At 37.0% G+C, this 19,284-nt stretch overlaps 1 protein-coding gene across 17 annotated transcripts in view; it reads left to right on the top strand.

Moving 5' to 3' along the window:
* Window positions 1–19,284, top strand: part of EMSY (EMSY transcriptional repressor, BRCA2 interacting) — a 41,102-nt gene that overhangs the window by 15,472 nt on the left and 6,346 nt on the right. For 6 of the 17 annotated variants that reach the window (XM_030258460.4, XM_030258341.4, XM_030258833.4 and 3 more), the window contains 11 exons: window positions 2,559–2,823; window positions 4,859–5,128; window positions 7,270–7,419; window positions 9,107–9,307; window positions 11,593–11,729; window positions 13,214–13,387; window positions 14,291–14,489; window positions 15,765–15,929; window positions 16,189–16,347; window positions 17,834–17,893; window positions 18,946–19,097. In XM_030258460.4, coding sequence (XP_030114320.4) covers window positions 2,559–2,823; window positions 4,859–5,128; window positions 7,270–7,419; window positions 9,107–9,307; window positions 11,593–11,729; window positions 13,214–13,387; window positions 14,291–14,489; window positions 15,765–15,929; window positions 16,189–16,347; window positions 17,834–17,893; window positions 18,946–19,097 — 1,932 coding nt within the window. The remainder of the gene's footprint in view (window positions 1–2,558; window positions 2,824–4,858; window positions 5,129–7,269; window positions 7,420–9,106; window positions 9,308–11,592; window positions 11,730–13,213; window positions 13,388–14,290; window positions 14,490–15,764; window positions 15,930–16,188; window positions 16,348–17,833; window positions 17,894–18,945; window positions 19,098–19,284) is intronic. The other 11 variants (XM_041721507.2, XM_030257942.4, XM_030258635.4 and 8 more) reach the window with 8 other exon arrangements.

Raw genomic sequence — 19,284 nt, 5'->3', positions numbered from 1 at the left:
GCCACCTCTTTGAATTGTTTTGACGTTTTAGTAGGTTGGAGGAAGATTTGTCATAACAGCTAATTATGTCACAGCTCCAGTTTCTGGATTCTCTTATAATAAAGTCACCTGTGTAGGACACGGAAGGAATCCAGCTAGTGAAGTTTCTGGCAGTTATAATAACCTTATTTTTTCAGGGACTAAGTTTTGACATCTCTCAAAATAGAGCTGATAGGTCTAAATTCAGTACATGTTGGGAATTAGATTTTACTGTAACAACTAGAACCATCAACAAAAAATTACTACCTTGATTTCTGTGTGTGTGTGTGTGTATGTTTTAAGTCAGGCAGTTTCTCTGCTGTAAAACATGGGATGAAGTTTTGGTATCCATGAGGAGATTATTTGAATAATTTCAACATGTACAACAAAATAGTATTCCAGAAATACAATGGTTGTGATTTGAACTTTAATACTTAAATTTTTACCTGAATTTTATGTTTTCTGGATATACCTCATGCATGTGAAAGTAACCTTCACTAAGCCCTCAACACAGACAACAAACAGCACAACACAGAAGGTACTGAACTTTGCTCTGCTATTAGTTTTGAAAGATGGGATAGAATAGACAGACACAAACCTACTTAGTCACAGTATAGCAGTCACCATTGAACTGTAATGCTTTACAGGCTTTATTCCTTCTATGATTAAATAAAGTATTTTAAGTGATAATCATGGATTTAAGGAAATGCAGTTAACTACAGGAGTTGTGATTATGCCCAGTTTCATTCTACATATCTTTATTCGTTTTGATGCTGAACTTGCCCTGTTGTAGTATAGTTCATATTCACTTTAACCTATAATCTGCCCTTTTAGACTAGAAGTTGTCATTTGACTGTGTTCCTAAAGTAGTTACTCTGGGTGGAATGGAGCTGACCCTAAACTTCAGACAGATGGAAGTATTCCTAGTGTAAACTGGCAGTTTAAGAAACAGGATAAAACTCCAGAGGCATCTCATAGAATCCTTTCACTTGCAATTCTTGCACTAGAACAAGCTGTGTCATTTTCAGCTCATCTGCATGTTTGTAGCCTAAGAGCAATTTGAGAAAGATTTTTTGATTAAATCAAAATTAGGCAGAATGCAAAAATAGGACTGCAGAGAAAATGTTCTCGCTGGAGAATGAAATCAGGTAGAAAAGCAGCAGAATGTGGAAACCTTGTCCTTCAGACACTGGTTAGTAGTGGTCAGCCTGCTATAGCTTGTGGGGTAGTAAGGTTTTGATTTTCCTCAGATCAAGATATTAAAGATTTATCTGAGCAGCAGAGACCCAAACTAAGAGCTGGGGCAAAAGGAGACGATGAACAAGCCATATTGATAAAATTTGCTGCTTTTATTCCATCCATGTGGCTATTTCCCTTTTATTTATTTTTTTATTTTCTTATTTTTCTTTAAGCTAATTATAAACTTGTATTCACTTGATGATTGATTTGTTGCTTAAGTCTATTTCTGGTGCCATTATCATATTATTTCTTATCAGGCAAGGTTTCAGTAGTGTCTGGCTAGCAACATAAGACTTTGTGTGTGCTGACACAGGTTTTCTTTAGCCCTTTTGTGCCTTCTTTTTCTATTGATTTTTGTTACATTGAATCATAATTAAGTTTAAAATTTCAAGGTTTTAATTAACAAATTTTTTGTTGGGCCAACAGCATTATTAAAGTAATTTCTCAATATTCTTGCATGGTAAACTGAAATTGTTGTATTTTTATGCTTCTTTTTCTATTTTAACTATATAAGTACAAGAAGGAACATATAAGTTGAATAAAAAGAATTTTAAACTGTAAACAGTCCCCATATTCAGTACTTAATAAATGTTTAGTTTCCTAGGTGACTTGCACAAGGATAGACTTCTTCCAATGCTGTCATGACTTCTGTGGTTTTCTATGTCAGATCAGATTAATGGAGTTGTAGTTGTAACTTGCACTGGGGTGGTATTTATTCTCTTCAGACAAATCAGAAAGAATTTCTTGGTATTGAGAGCACTAAATAAAGCAGAAATTGCTTTAAACCTACAGCATTTTTCTTTCACTGATGAAATACTATTTACAGCCTTGTAGAGCAAAAGCATTTCCCATTATTGACTCAGCAAGTGCTTGTTAACTGTTAAAGAATAAAAGAAAATCATCTATTTTCTCTCACTGCTGTTTCTTGATATTTTTGCAAGGTTTGGAAGAGTGACACTTAAAACCTGCTGGAAATCCATTCAGTTTCTCTTAAGATGGGTTTCAGGCTTCCTGGCCCAGTTTAATGAAGTCAAGTTCATTCCTGTCTGTTTGCCTTCAGACATGAAATAATTCTACTTTAATTCAATAGTAATTGTTTTCTTTAAAAATCCTGATTCTAAGGAAATGTTTATCATACAAAATAGTTGAAACTTTTTCTTGTGAGCAAATGTGATTGACAGTCTTAAAAGCTCTTAATAAACATGTATCCCTAAAACTAAATAGACAGACATGTTACTGAAATATAGATACAAGGAACAAATGAATTTCTTCTTGGTTTTTTTTTTTCTTTTTTTTTTTAGGTCATAATAGTAACCACCTCTCCAAGCTCAACTTTTGTACCCAACATCCTTTCCAAGTCCCACAACTATGCAGCAGTTACAAAACTTGTCCCAACATCAGTCATTGCCTCAACTACTCAAAAGCAGCCTGTGGTTATCACTGCTTCCCAGTCCTCTGTGGGCAGCAGCAGCAGCTGCTCCACTCCCTCCTGCGCTGCAAATACCATTGCTGTGACTGCTGTAGTGTCATCCACACCGTCAGTGGTTATGTCAACAGTAGCACAAGGTATGGCAATTCTCTTATAAAGGCTCTTTCATTCAGGAATTGGACTTTGCAGTGGGAATAGCACTGGGGAATTTGTAAACAAAATGCACTTTTTGTTTACATATGAGTAAAGCAGAGGACACGTGAAAGAAGTCTGCTGATGAAGCTAATCCAAGAGACTCCACAAAAGTTCTTGTTGAACTGTTTTCCTCTGTACTTCAACAGTTAGTGTGCAGATCCTCTTTTTAAAGAGGATGTAGTGTGGTGGTGTGACCTAGCTCTAAAACAGTATAACCTCAAAATGACTGGCTTCAAGAACTTTGTCTGGTATAGAAAAATGTGTATTTTTCAATATTTGAAGGTGATTGCATGTTTAAAAGCCCAATTTATAAAGCCATACAAAGTTAACATCAAGTAAATACAACTTCTTAACATGCCCAGGTGACAATTTTGAAAGGTAGAAAAGTGTTTACACCTTTTTATTGGTGTATTTTATCAGCATGCCAGTTTTAAAGTCCTTTATAATTAAGACCTGAGTGGGCCTGATTAAAATTCTTAGGTGTCTGATTTCAAATTCCAACTGTGTATGCTAGCTTGACTGTTTCAGCTTCACAGCCACCAGCTACCATTTAAAAGGGAAGCTGTGAATGAATGAATGGGCCTTAGTGAGCAGCACTTGAAAGAAAAACTGCCTGACAATTACAAGTGTCACATCACCATTTTTCCTGGTCTGTATTTTCCATTCTTGTTCCATTCCTCAAAGCATTGGGTAGCCATATCAAGGCTGAGGAGGTATTTTCCTTTCCTATTGCTTGTATTAATATAATCAGATATTCATCTGTGGAGCAGAAGGGCTCACAGCAGGCTTTCGTACTGTTTGAACTGTTGAGTCTTAGTTGGGTTTGATCATGGAGGAGACTTTAATTCTAAAGTACATTAGGTGGAGTATCTCTCCAACTTTTTTTTTTTCCCCAAGACTGTTAGTGTCATTGCTGAAGATGCTGGTGGAAAGTTTTGTGACGTGAACTGGTAATATCTTCAAATGTAAAGTTAAACTCATGAATGAAAAGAGCTGCACAAGGAAGTGGTGTAGTCCTCTTAAATGATGCAGTGAGAAAAGGATTGCTTATTTAAATTGCCAGAATTGTACCTTTACTATAATTTCTGTCATTATCGCTGCCATCTGTTTCTGTTTTCCACTGCAACTGGGATTTAGTTAAAAAATTATTTCATAAGATATGGACTTTGTCTGTTTTGTTGTTTATGGATGTGTAGTTTAGAATTGTATACAAAATCAGATTTTGCTGTAAATATTGTGATAGCTATGTAGGGGAATGACAGAAATAAGTAATAAGATTTATTTGGGAACTTTGTCTTTCCATCTTTCTGCAAACTTTTAATCACTTTTGCTTATAAGATCACCTAACCTAACAGCACAAAACAGGTGGCCCAGTTTTATAATATATATAAAATTACTTGATTTTTTTTTTAAATGCCAAAGAACTCTTTTGCTAGGAGATACTCCCTTCCAGTGTTAATGGGTTTAATATTTGACAGTGTCCTAAGGCCACCTTCTTGCAATTGTGATTTTAGAATCATTGAATCACAGAATGTTTTGGGTTGAAAGGGACCTTAAAGATCTGGTTCCAGCCCCTCTGCCAGGGGCCGAAACACCTTCCACTAAACTAGGTTGTTATAAACGTTTATAATTACAAATATATCTATATTTAAAATATTTTCACTATAGGTATTGTCTTGAAGCTTAAAGGTGAGACTTTGAAAATATTATTGAATTATTTGTATTACAAGAAGTGCAGAAGTAGACTGGGTTTGTGGTCTTTCCATTAGCTGCTGTCCTGCTGCCGCATTGAAAATCTGTATAAAGCTCCATTGCCTCCTAACAGAGCACTTCTGCTACATGGGAGCTTTATTTCCTCACATATATCAATGTATTTTTCAGTAGTAAAGATAATTGAAATGTAAGATTATTTTAGAAATTATAATACTTGTCTTTCTCATGGCACTGGTGAATCTTAAACCCTTTACTCTTTCACAGGTGTATCTACATCAGCAGTTAAAGTTGCCTCTACCAGACTACCTTCCCCAAAAGGTTTGGTTGGGAATCCAACTCAGATCTTAGCACAGTTTCCCAAACAGCATCAGCAATCTCCCAAGCAGCAGCTGCACCAAGTCCAACAGGCCCAACAGCAGCAGCAGCAGCCGCAGCAGCAGCAGCTGGTGCCGTGTTCTGTAGCCCAGCAGCAGCCACAGCAGTCTCAGCTGCCAGCTGGCATCAAGCCCACCATTCAGATCAAACAGGAATCAGGTAGTTGGAGTTGATCTTGGGTCGCATTGATGAGGTCTGGCTGCAACTCAGGAAAGTAGGGCAGAATTCTGCCCCAAAATGTTTATGGGGGGAGTGGTCATGTAGGCATAATTTCTTGAGTATAGGATTTGGCTTTAAACATGGATATAAGTAGATCGTGAAGGATGTTTTAATGTTTTCAAGTAACAATAATTAAAGAATTTAGTTCTTTCACTCTTCTTGTTTGGTTCAGCTGTTACAGACCATGCTTTAGGTATATATGTTTTTATCTTAGAGGTTGAGAGGTATGTAAATAACTTCAAAAGTAATGTGATTGGCAACCTGAAACGCACCAGTTTTCTGAAGATCCAAGGGTTGTTCAACTATATCACCTGGAAAAAGAAGTTACTCCATGTTTTAATTATTTTCTTTCATCCAGAAATCAAAACATACTTTTGAGATACTTGTCAAAACAAACACAGTTAGATCTTGAAGTTAGACTGGATTCTTTTTGTGATACTGATTCATTCAGCTGACTTTGGGCAAGTCATGTTATCTTTCTTTCTTGGCTTTTCTCTGCTGTAGCACACAGTGTTTTTCTCAGCAAGAAGTAGTAAGAAATAAAGTTTGCAAAGTTAGTCAGTTCTCAAATAAGTGCTATAAAAGTGCAAAGTATTTTTATGTATATTAATATAAAATCAATATTTTATTTTAGTCCTGTCAGTAAAATTCTTATTCTACATCATACTATTTAGATAAAATAATTAAAATAGAGCATGGAATGAAAAAATAGCCCTACTCCTGTCCTTTGATAAAACTACTTACTCCTGTCCTTTGATAAAACTACCTTTTGGATTATAGGACCATTGCTGGAGAAAAATAGTAGCTACTAATTAAGACACAAAAAAGGCTTCCAGCCACTGAACAATATCAATGAGAGCTTCATTTCCTTGTCTTCTACAACGAATTTAGACTCATTGTGCTTTTTAGTTAAAAGTTTCTTTGGAAATACCATCTCAGACCAATTCTTTCTAGAAGATGTGAATCAGTTTTCATGGAGACTTTACTTTTTATCCAGTTTTGTGTTTGGATGATGCAGAGACTTCAATTTCTCTTTTAGTTTGGAGCTTACTTGCTCTGTACTGCTTTATAGTCAGTGTAGAGAGAAGAAAACATCTCTGGAGGATGTTTCACGTCTCAAGTGGACAGGACTCTTCACCTGGGAATACTTGTGTACAAACATAAGTGGTTCATCTAGATGGGATTCATCCAGGCTGTGTGTTCCATGGCATTTGGCCACCACAATGCAGTGCATTTACCTCATCATGGAACAAATCATAAGATGCACATCTCCTGGATGTACTTTTGAACAGATTTTTTGAATCTGCTGGTTTGCAACTGAGAAGTGAATCTCACAGAGGTACCATTCCCCAACATAAAATGAAGAGAGAGGGAGCAGAATCCTGGAGGCACTAAGGTGCCATTATCCTTCATTCTTGCTAATTCTACTCACAGCTTAAGCCAAATTTCTTTGTGGCTTTAAAATAACCAGTTAATCAAGGGCAAAGAGAGCAGTTTATTTGAAGTAACCTTCCCTAGCCAGAGTCACAGTTGCTTCCTTATAGTTACTAATACTCCTTGTGCAGAAATGGTTTTTAATTTATTCAGGATGGTAAAGTTTGTCTAGGTTTATGATACATTAGTATTTATAGACTGAATTTATGAAGAAATACTTTGCTTCTAGAAGGTTCACTGTGTATGAACCTATTCAGTCTTGGTTGTAACCTGTTGGCTCCTGGGAAAGTTCTGGTTTTTTGTATCATGGACCAGGAAAAATAAAAAATAACATCAACAAATAATGGAATGGACAGTGGAAGTACTAGGAACTGAAACAGGCACATGAAAGGCAAAGATGATGACTTTCTTGGTATTGCAACACAAACAAAACCCAACCAAAACTAAGCAAAAAAAAAAAAAAAAAAAAAACAAAAAAACAAAACCAAACTTAAAAATTAAATCATTTTTTTTCATGATCAAGAATATACGGGCTCAGAATTTAAGCCTTGTGTGGCTACTTGCCCACTAGGTCTTGGTCTGAGAAAGCATTTCAGAAAGTAACTTATCGTGCCTGTATTTTAACAGTGACCTTTCTCCTTTCCTAGGTGTTAAAATAATCACTCAACAGGTGCAGCCCAGTAAAATCCTTCCCAAACCAGTTACAGCGACCTTGCCCAGCAGTAGCAATTCACCCATTATGGTGGTTAGCAGTAATGGGACTATCATGACAACTAAACTGGTCACTACTCCCACTGGTAAGTTATGGCTCTGAGAAGGGAAGGGAGGGTAAATCCAGACATACAGGTGATCAAGCATGGTTTCCTAGGGTTAAAAAAACCACACTTGCCTCTTCTGAACAGTGGGCACAATGGCACATTCATAGTCCCCTTGTTATTTATTCTAGAACAGGATTTTTGCGGAGTGCTCTTTTATTCCACCATTTGAATTGGTACACAAAAATACCATTATTCTTTATTTTAAAGGCAGTTTTTATGCAATCTATACAGATACTTTGCACTTCTGTAGTACCTTATATTGCACAAGCAGACAGATCAGCACCATTCCTGTTTTGCATAGGTGGACTTAAAAAGACACATGACTTGCTCATAGTCCTGCAGTGAATTTATAAAAAGACCAGTGAATTAAAATTTAAGCTCCCAGTGTTTTTCTGAGCATCTGGTTCTGTTTGTGTTTCTTATAGATAATAATGCAGACTATTCTGATTGTAAACTTGCATGAGGAAAGCTTAAAAGGTAGCTTTATCCTGGTTTTCAGAAAACTCTCAATTTCCTTATTTTTTTAGCATGGGCTGGGAATATTAGAACCATGAAATCATTATGGTTGGAAAAGCCCTCTAAGATCATCAGGTCTGACTATTAACACAGCACCAGCATGTTCATCCCTAAAAACATTGTCCCAGGTGCCACATCCGCATGGCTTTTGAATGCTTCCAGGGGTGTTGATTCCACCACTTTCCTGGGCAGCTTGTTCCAATGTCTGACCACCCTTCCCATGAGCAATTTTTTCATAACATCCTACCTGAACCTCTCCTGGTGCAACTTGACGCCATCTCCTCATAAACTAATGGTTAATACTCTGTTTATAACTTTAAAAATAGACCACAGATACATTTTTGAGTACTTTGGAAAAAAACAAATGTTTTGCAGTTCATTTAGTTGGTAAAATCTGTACTGTGCTCTCTTGGATGTCAACACACCTTTCTTGATGAAACAAATTGCTTTCCTCTTTGATCTTTAGCATTTAAGGGAACTATCTGCAGCATTATAAGCAGAATGGAATTTCAGTGTTTGTGTAGCTGTTGCTATTGTTGAACAAGTTTCTTTTGCGATCTCAGTTCTCTTTGCATGCAGAAAAGAACTAGCTCAAAAACCAGCATTTATACTATGTTGAGAGGTTTCTTTTGTGCTGCTGTATGCTAAGTCCATGAAATAGCATCATCATTATAAATTAATTTTTTTTCTAAGTCTTACTTAAACTAATCATTGGTAGTTCTCTTTATAAGCAGTCTGTCATATATGAGCAGTGTCATTCCTGAGAGGAAGGGATGAGTTCTGGTCATGTCATCAGATGCCTGACTCCTGAGCATCTAAGGGAGCAAGTGGCAAACCTGCAGGCAAAATCTGCACATCTATTGAAAATTACAGTCTTACATACAAGGACACGAATTAAAATAAGGCAGTCATGGAACATTTATTAAAATACTCAGAAGACTATGATATTCAATTTAAATTTAGTATATACTTGAATATTGCCTGTGGTTTAAAAATTGCTAGAATAATTTTAAAGGGTGGTAATAGATTGCAGGCTGGGATATCTTTGAATAAATCTGACACTTTTATCCTAAACGAACATATTTTTCCACAAATATTAGTAGAGGATTGTGTTGTAACAATGAACTTTTTTTCTCTCTCTTTAAAACAGGAACTCAAGCAACTTATACACGGCCAACGGTGAGCCCCTCTCTGGGAGCTCGGATGGCTGGAACTCCAGGGGCTGCTACTTATGTGAAAACTACAAGTGGTAGCATCATTACCGTAGTACCAAAATCACTGGCTACTCTAGGAGGAAAGATCATCAGCAGTAATATTGTTTCTGGTAGGCATATGAGTACTGTTGTTACTGGTAAGACTTTTATTTCAAAAGTACTTTTGGGCTTGTTTTAATTGTTCAGGGCTTTTCTGTGGGTTACATGCTCAAATAGTTACTGGAGAATTCAGAAGAAAAATAGCTGAGCGTGAAGAACGTAATTAGAAGTTTGAAGGTGGGGTGTTCTTAAGGATTGTGGTAGTTCTTGTGTTAAAGAAGGAAACAGAAAATGTGAAGGAAACATGGGAGGAAAGATAAATGTGGGGCCGGGACTAATATGTTGTACAGAGGACAGAAAGATCAGAAAACACTATTGGCCCAAATTCAAAACATTTCATACTCTCAGTGCTGCCCTTCTCTGTTTCGCTGCATATGCAAAGAACCAGAATAAAAATGGGCTGTGTATGTTAAATTCAGCTATGCAGTCTCCACCGTATTTTGGTATTTTACCAGTGGCAGCCAGTCTTTACTTTAAGCCATATTCTACCTTAACTTTCCCTCCCAGCTTTATGCAGACCGTGCTGGTTATCTTTGTTATTCTGCCTACTAGCCCTTGGTCTCTCTGCTGATTATCTAAACACACTCTTGGGCTGCAATCTGATAGAGCAGTTTTACAGGTTTTGATTTCCACAGAATTATATTTAGTGATGATACAGCATCTTCTTTGGCAACAAGTAACTTTTTTTAGCCTGTTGTGGGTGTGGTGAATTATTAAGACAATTTTGAAATCTTGTAATGAATTATACACAAGTGGAAGTATTCTCCTGAGCAGCAGCTCAGGAGAAAAAACAAACAAAAACATAGCATGCTTTGCATTGTAAAAGCATCCTTACAGAGAGGGATTGGATATGATCCTCAGGGTAGCATGTCCAGGTTCATATTTTTTTCTGCAAACCTTTTAATGCTAGTTTTGAGTTTATTTCCTCATTCCAAAAAATGTAATAGTTCGTTTCATGCGTGGAAAAAAGTTACTGATGGAAGAAAAATGTCTAACAGAAGTTTTATTTTGGATTAGAATGTAGGAATTATTTCTCTCAGAATTTGGCTCTTTGGGCATTATTTTTGCTTCTATTCTCCTGAGCTGCTGCTCAGGAGAATCCTGAGTGTGATCCTGACGAAGATAATAATAGTTGTCCTGAAAGAACACAAGTTTGGAAATCATGCCTGCTTTTTTCTTTCTGTTTGCCTAATTGTTTTTGCTAAAAGAGCAGTCTTTAGATGCCTCTGAAGTCAGTAGGATTAAATAAATCATAATCTTGTCTCAGCATGTCCTCCCTTTCCCAGAATTGGTAGAATTTTTAATCTGAAATAGGTTGTGAAGAATCTACAGGCATGACTAATGGGTAGAAGGTAGTAAGGGGAATCCTTGGGTTTGCAGCTCCGTTGTGACTGAATGGTGCTTTCCTCTGGAGAAAGGAGAAATTGTTGATAAAAAGCTGTCTGAGTAGCTACTGCAAAGGCAGTCTGATAGCACTGAAGACTGAATCCAGTGTATGTACTTTGGTAGACTGTGGAAGGCTGACCAGAATTACCTGTCAGCGCAGGTAACTAAAAACCTGATAAAGGGAATGGAACTAATTCAATACTAACATAGGAACAGGAGCCAGGACAGCTCTTCAAAAAGCACACAAACAAAACCACACAAAAAAAACTAAAACAAAACAAAAAACCCCAAAACAACTAACAAAAAAAAAAGCTCCCCAAAAAATCACAAAGAACAGAAGAAACCCCAACCCACAAAAAACACAAAACCAACACACTTCTAAACTTAGCTTTTGTGGACTGGTTGTGAACCATAGCATATTTTCTTTTCCCTTTTTTCAATCATCTACTCATCACTTACACTACAACAGAAAGAGGTAGTGTTTCTCTTGACTGGAGATACATCCTTGGCGTAGATTCGTAGATTCTTCTGCAGAGATCATCTGTAGAAGAGTATTTGTCTATGCAAATAGGACCTTGAGTTGAGTGTTATTGATTCCTTATCCCACCCTAACTCCAGCCTTTGAAAAGTTCTTCATGTTTGCCTGAGAAAGCTGTATTAATCTGCTCTGTATCTGTGAGAAGGGGTTGCCTGTCCTCATGTAGAACACATTACGTTCCCCTGGGCACACCTGTTTATACTGTTGGTGAAAAATATGTTGAGTTGGGTGACATGAATTCACATTCCAGATGTTGCTGGTTTCTTGGTGTGCCATCAAATTTAAATACAGTGATTCCACTATAGCTCAATTCCACTATAGCTCACCAACTTCTATGGTGAAGGGAAATACACAAAATGTGATAAATGGCACATTATTTTTTTTCTCACAAAAATTTAGGAACTACAACCAAAATCACTACAATTCCAATGACATCTAAACCCAATGTGATTGTTGTGCAAAAAACTACTGGAAAAGGAACTACAATTCAAGGGCTTCCAGGCAAAAATGTTGTCACAACACTGTTGAATGCTGGGGTAAGTACTTGTTTCAAGTCTCAAATTGAGAGCCTAGTGACAAGCTGTATGGTGGCTGCTGCTTGTCCTCTATTCTGCTAAAGGCTCAATTAAAAGCAAACTGTGCATGAGCTCCTTAACAGATCCAGCATGCCTTGATGTCAGGGATCTTTGAAAAATGACTGTGGTTTGCAAAATATGCTTAAAGCAAACTGGGAATGTTTTCAAAGATAAAGGAAAATATAAACTTTAGAACTTTTTTCCCATGGATAATGATTTTGTATTCCTGAAGCAATTAAGTAGATGAAAATTACTAGAATTTAGCCTGTTTGCTCCAGTGAGAACCAGGGTGCTGTGTTAATAATTGCATCTCAGGCCATTTTTTATTTGGGTATAAAGGGCAGAAATAAACTGTGTCTTCACAACAGAGGAACCACTTTCAATTAATGTGGTATGTAACATTGTGGCATCCTGTGCCCTGGGTACTGCATAGTGGTGAATTATTTTTTGGATAACTTGAGGTATACCTAAGAATAAAATCAAGTTTCTGGCATCAACTGAGCTCATCTGTAAGTACTAGTAAATAACAATGATCAATGTTCCTAGATAAAGCTGAGATTTAATTCCTTATTGGTCTGAAATTTAAAAGGCTGCTTGAGTAGCAGAACTACTGAAAGGTTTTTTAAAATCTTTTATGATTTTTTTTTTTTTAAGTTTTGAACTTCCCAATTTTTAGAATTAAAGGTGTATTGGCAGACAAGTGGAAATACTATGATGTTACACAATAGCAGCTACCAAAATGGGATGGTATTTTTGCAACAAGTATGGTTTGGGGGATTTCTAGCTATTTAATGGATATTGGTAGGAACTGGCTACCAACTCACTTGGTTTGTTACTGTGCAGAGCTTAAAAAAAGCATGCTCAATGTCTTTGCACTGCTTAAGCTATCAGGAGTCTAGTCATATATAAACACTATTCTGTAGTTAGATGATTCATGTGAAACCACTGTGAATCTGCATTTTTTGATGAAATGAACTTCTTAATTGAAAAAAATCCATACATAATTAATGTCTTGGTCCTGAAGACAATGCAAAAATCTATATTTAAATAATTTTTTTGGAATCTCAGTTCAAGTTCTGTAGACGTCTTGCCAAAGTTAGTGTTAAAAGAAATTGGTGGTCTTAAAAAAACATTTGTGAAGGATTTGAGGAAAGTTCCAATTTTAAAAACTTCATGTCTTTTAGTTACTTCTTTTTATTCGCCCCTTCAAAGCTGCTTGAAAGATAAGGTAATGGGAAAGTGGATTCTGGTAGCTTTTTCTATTCAAAACCATAGGTTCTTTTTTTCTTGGTTATCCAATATATTTTCTATCAAATAAATGTAGATGTAACAGCAGATTTATTTCATGGTACACACACTCACATATAACTGTATTTTTTTTTTTGAAAATGGGTCTCACTGAACAATTCCATTAAGTTAATCTGTAAACTTTGACTTCTCTACAGGGGGAGAAAACTATTCAGGCAGTGCCAGCAGGAGCAAAACCTGCTATCATCACTGCCACAAGACCCATCACAAAAATGATTGTTACACAGCCAAAAGGAATAGGGTCCACGGTCCAGCCAGCCACCAAAATCATCCCAACTAAAATTGTTTATGGTCAACAAGGGAAAACACAGGTACAGTGAGGACCCCTTTCTATCTTGGAATGTACCCCTAAATTTTAATGGGAAGTATATAATTTTTCAGTGTGTTTCCTCATTTGTTCCAGGTTTAATATATATCTGTGGGGAATGGGACTTAGTGGTGTAATGAGGTGGCCTCAATCCTGATTTCTCAAGCACAGTATCTGCATTTGTTAGCTTTTTCTGAAGGCCTAGAGCAAGCCAAAAGGATTTACTAAGCCTTTTCTGGAGCTGAAACTGTCTGGCCATGGCTCCAGATACTTGTTTACATCTTACTGCTAATGGTTAGACCATTAGAAATAAAGATGCAGAGTCTGGACATAGGTCATTCATCAAATCTGGGGTGTTATTGAAGTTTATTTTCTGCTTAATACCTGTTCTGGCTGTCCGTGCAACCTTGTGTAGTTGGTGGGACTGTATACAGAGACTCTGGCTTATTTCTGGATGCTTTCAGTTTCAGCTTTTTCTCTGGCTGCACTTAGTATTTGAAAGAACTAAGCTTTTATGAGATGTAACATTTTGTGTGTATTGGTCGTTCAAGACTGTATTTATTGTGGAAGTGCTTGTCCTTACCAGTGCAGTGCATGTTCCAGCTCACTTGCATAGCTTTTTCTTATCACACTAGTTTTATCTAGTCCTGAAAAATAACTGTTTAGTGGTTTATTGTATTAAACACTTCAAATTACTGAATGAGAAGTACATTCTTGTGCATTGCCATTTACTTGGATTTCATGGTTTAATAATCAAAGTTGCTGAATTTAGAGGTAGACTTTCCAAATAAAATATTAATGTTACGTAGGTGGTGTAGATAGATCTGAGTGGAACCCTGTACACAGATTGCTCAGACCTATTTTTGTGAGTGCTTTTACTATAAACAAAATTTACCTTTCTAATTAGGTCCTCATAAAACCAAAGCCAGTGACATTTCAAGCAACAGTTGTGAGTGAACAAACCAGACAGCTGGTGACTGAAACATTACAGCAGGCTTCAAGGGTAGCAGAGACAGGAAACTCATCTCTCCCAGAAGTGAAAGAAGAACCACAAACCTACACTGACAGTAGTTCTTCTTCTACAGAGTCTTCCCAGAGCTCTCAAGGTCTGTGTTGATCAAATAATGTGTGAGTAGACTGTCTTCTGAGCATGCCAGCTTGCTCCAGAGAGCTCTATGTGTCTCCTTTTAGCACGGGTTTCACCCCATCTGTTTGCAGTAAAGCACCATTGTTCCCGTACTTTTTTTTTTTTTTTTTTTCTTTTGAGCTACTTGCCACTTTAATCCTGAAAAGTGGTGATAAAGGTGTCTTGCTGGGCTCCAACTTGCTGTTACAATGCAACCTGTTTTCTCTTCCTGGAGAGTCTGCCAGAGGTAGACAGGGTAGCAAATTTTGGAGGTTATTTTGGCAGTCCGTGCTCTGCCACTGTCTCTCCAGATTGTACTGAAACATCTCTCTGCTGCATGTCTGAAAGCTGCCACGGAACCAACACAAATCTTGGTCCTTTTATAGATGTGTACATGCATCAGGATGTGTATCAGACATGCAGTCCTGATGGGAATTCTGCCTGGCTTCAAGCCATGATACAGATCCAGCTCTTTGTGTGTAAGAGGAGCAATAAGTAATAGGGCGTAAACAAAATCAAACCTGTGTTCAGGAGACACTATGATAGGTATCAGTGCAGCAAATTAAAGCAAGTGTCTCAGTGAAACCTTTGTACCTTTTCTATATAGTCTATATGGCCATCTAAGTAAGTTTTTAAAACGTTCTGAAGATTCAACCAACTTACCAAAATTTTGGTGCTATTAGTTCAGAATGCTGAATATATGCTGATCACCTGAACTGCTAAAACCTTCTGGGAAAAAAGTTCAATCCAAGGCAGATTTAACATACAAAGAAACCTGCTTAATTTTTCAAACAAAATCTTTTACAAAAAACTAAGATACAGAACTTTTGGTTTTTTTGCTGGAAACTGTTCATAACATCAACAGTGTCTTACTTCAAGAATCAATTGAAACAGAAATGATAGTGTTGCAGAATGAGAGTATGCATCCTTGGCAATGTTCAAAACTAATAAGTAATGAGTAATTTGGTATAATTTTGATTTATCACCCTGCTTTAAAGCAAGAAGTTGGATGAGAGCCCTCCAACCCATAATGGTTGTGTGATGACTAGAACCAGCAGAGGTTGCCCAGAGAAGCTGTGGTTGCCTCATCCCTGGAAGTGTCCAAGGCCAGGTCAGACAGGTCGTTTAACAACTTGGTCTAGTGAAAGGTGTCCCTGTCCTTGGCAGGAGGTTGGAATGAGATGAGCTTTCAGGTTTCTTCCAACCCAAACCATTTCATGATTCTCTGATGTGCCTTTGGTTGTTTTGCAAACAGATTCTCAGCCTGTAGTCCATGTGATTGCTTCAAGAAGTCAAGATTGGTCAGAACATGAAATTCCTGTGGACACAAACCCTACAATAATTTACCAGGACGTATCCAGTGAATCTCAGTCAGCCACTTCCACAATAAAAGCTTTGCTGGAACTTCAGCAGACAACAGGTCTGAAAACCCATGAGATTGTTTAGGATAACTTCAGAGGTTACTTGTTGCTTAAGCACGCTTTTGTAATAAGTTTTGTAATTGAAAAGCACTTACCTTGAATCAACTTGATTCCTTCTTTTTTATCCTGTATCAGTTTGTTTGCATCTATATTTGTTCACTATATTTAATTAAACTGGTACATTTATGTTGTAGATTTATTTTATTATGAACGTTTATTTATTAGAGGGTGATTTTATGCTTTGCTTTTCTTCTAAAGCAGTGAAGGAAAAGTTGGAGTCAAAGCCAAGGCAGCCTACCATTGACTTGAGCCAAATGGCTGTTCCAATCCAGATGACTCAAGAAAAGAGGCATTCTCCAGAAAGTCCTTCAATTGCTGTTGTAGAGTCAGAACTAGTGACTGAATATATCACAACTGGTAAGTGTCAAAGGTTAGTGTGAGGATGCTTTAGCAGTTGAAGTCTGAGGACTTAATTTTGGAGTTTTCTTACAATAGGTTTTACTTGTGTTTTTGCTGTAATTTTTTGTAGAGGAAATGAGTATTTTCTTTCATTCCTGAGACCCTATGCAGGGGACAGAGATTGCATCTGCCTCGCTGAGCATAAGGGAAAATGTTTCTAACTGAAACAGAGTGGTTGCTTCAGGACAGCCCACTTGAGTGGACATTCCGTTCCCTGGATGTAGAAGACAAACTGTCCCACCACCCTTAAAGGAAAATTTCCAGTAAGAAGAAAGTAGAAAATGAAACTAGAGAAACATACTGAAAGTCAGCCTATTTTTTGTACATACTGAAAGAAGTCAGACATTGAGTTTGTTAAAATCCATTTAGTCACGAGTTAAAGCCAGGTGTGTATTTAGCATGGTAATGTAGCCCCAGTTTCTTCATTTTCTAGAAAGCCTTGAACTAATAAATACACCCTTCTAAAATATATAAGTTGCTCAAATTCATCTCTTTAAATTCTTGACTCCTCCTATTTGCACATCCATTTTGTATAAGTCCTTTCTTATGTCTCTCTGATGTTCCCTACTACCCCAGAGCACTAGGTATGCACCACTTCCCATACATACATGAAAGGATCAGATTACCTGTTTTCCATTTTAATTTCTTGTACCCATATTGTTGATCTCTATATTATTTGGAAAATGAAAGCAAAAACGTATTGAAAGTCTACATTGGAAAAGAGAAATAAAACTTAATTGTATTAAACTGTATTAGTACATATCTGTAGCTCCACAATTTTAGTGCTAAATGTCTAATCTGATATTTTCATTTTGTTCTGTACCTCCTCCCCTTGCTCCCATCCCTTGAATGGCCTGAATTTAAGTTGTGTGAAATTTGAGTTTGGGAGGATGTTGTTATTTTTTTTCTAAATGGCACTTGCTGTATCTAGCTTCAATTTCAAATATTTGAATCATGCTCCCTTGGATCTCCTTTAGAACAAACTCCAAAATATAATAAATGGTGTTGAAGTGCTTTCCAATTAGCAGTCAAATATCTTCACTGACACAGATATTGTACATTGAGTTTCTCTTCAAGGTTCCATTTTTTGACAGTTCTTGCTGTGAAAGTGGATGTACAAAAGGGCCTTTAGCAGGGAAGATGGAAAATTAGTCAGTGTCTTTGTAGACTTCAGTACTTTTCTGCAGCTTAGAAACCATACAAAGTACAATGGCTAAAAATTTCCTGGAGCTATGGAGATACTATTTGAAATATTATGATTTCTGTAAAGATTGCTTTGAAATGTGGGAATCTTCCAGAGAAGTGTAGTCTATTGTGAAATGTCCTGCATGTGCCTAGGCCAAAGGATTAGGTATTTGGGAGCTGGGATTCAGAGTGTGCTTCCTCATGAGATGAAGGGAGCAATTCACACATCTTAGTGTCACCGTTTTCTGTCTGTCTGCAGACTCAGGAAGACAACACTGTATTGGTTCACATTCGGAAGAATATCTACACAACCATATAGGTTAGAAACTTTATTTTTAAATTAAGTTTTCAATTGTGTAGGAATTGTTGGGAGATATCCAGGATAAATCTGGCACAGCATGCAGGCCAGTATTGATGTAAACCAACTTTCTCTGAGTGAGAAAGTAAAATTACCATATTAATTCAAAATTTGACCTTTCTTTAAAAAATAAAGACCTTTCAGAAAGGTCACGAGAAACTTTTTAATTCTAAGTTATGTTACAACTGAGTTTAAACTTTGTTTGTTCTCCTTCAGTGATTAAATACTTTGTAACTAAGAAATTAGGTTACACAAATATTTGCATGTTAGTATGGACAGACATAAAGAGCTTTGGATTCATATTTTATCAGTGACTGGAATATAGAACTTTTTTTTCTTTGCAGCACATGATTTTTCTGTCAATTCACTATCACTATAGCTCTGTAACTCAAGCTAGATCTGTTTTCAAAAGTGACATAGACTCCTAACAAGGTCTACATTTTTTGATCTATCATTTCTGATCAGCCTCACTTGCTTTAATAATACCCAAACATTTTCTAATCTGTTATTTTACAATCTAATCTTGCTAATCTTTCAAATTTGGCTTATGCTCTGGGGAGTATTGTGTGCAGTTTATCAATGGTAGAAGCCTGGTGAGCAAGGCTTGCTGTTCTTAATTGCAGTCAATTGTGGACATACTTTTAACAGTGTAAAAACCACATAATAACTTGTGTTCTACAGCAATATTCTAGTGCTGTATAAAGAACCCAGCTGAACATAAATATAAACTCTGCTTGAAAAATTGGTGTATTGGGAAAGGGTGGCTAGAGGAGGTTTGGACCAAGTGTGGTTACTTAGGAAACAGAGACAAAAGCAAAGCCTCAGAGTTGCTACTTTAAGAGGTTTCTCAGCATAGCTCATTAAGGTTGGCACTCGCACAGAGTGAAAGACATTTTACATGCTTAGATCTTTTTCACTTATGTAGGCTTTCAGTTGAAGCTTAACTGAAAAGCAAACAGTTGAAGTTCCTGCAGTTAGTTCTGGAGAAGTGCCACTGACCTCTTTACTTTCAGTCAGTCATCGGTCCCAGCCCCACCAGTCATCTCAGCCCCAGAGGACTCTGCTGCAGCACGTGGCTCAGTCACAGACAGCAACGCAGACTTCTGTTGTGGTGAAATCTATTCCTGCATCCTCCACTGGCGCCATTACCCATATCATGCAGCAGGTTGGACCCTTTATTTTCCCAGCAGTCTATAAATAGCAGTAGGTCATACAAATTACATAGAACCAGGGCTTATTCTAAATGTATGTATCATGGTGCTGCCACCAAAAATGTTCAGCATACAGGCAAATTAATGATTTTGATATCACTTCAATAGCCAAAGGAGAGGAGGTTTAGATTAAATATTATA

The sequence above is a fragment of the Taeniopygia guttata genome, chromosome 1 (genome assembly GCF_048771995.1).
Source record: "Taeniopygia guttata chromosome 1, bTaeGut7.mat, whole genome shotgun sequence".
NCBI lineage: Eukaryota > Metazoa > Chordata > Aves > Passeriformes > Estrildidae > Taeniopygia > Taeniopygia guttata.
This window is presented reverse-complemented; position numbering and strand designations above follow the sequence as displayed.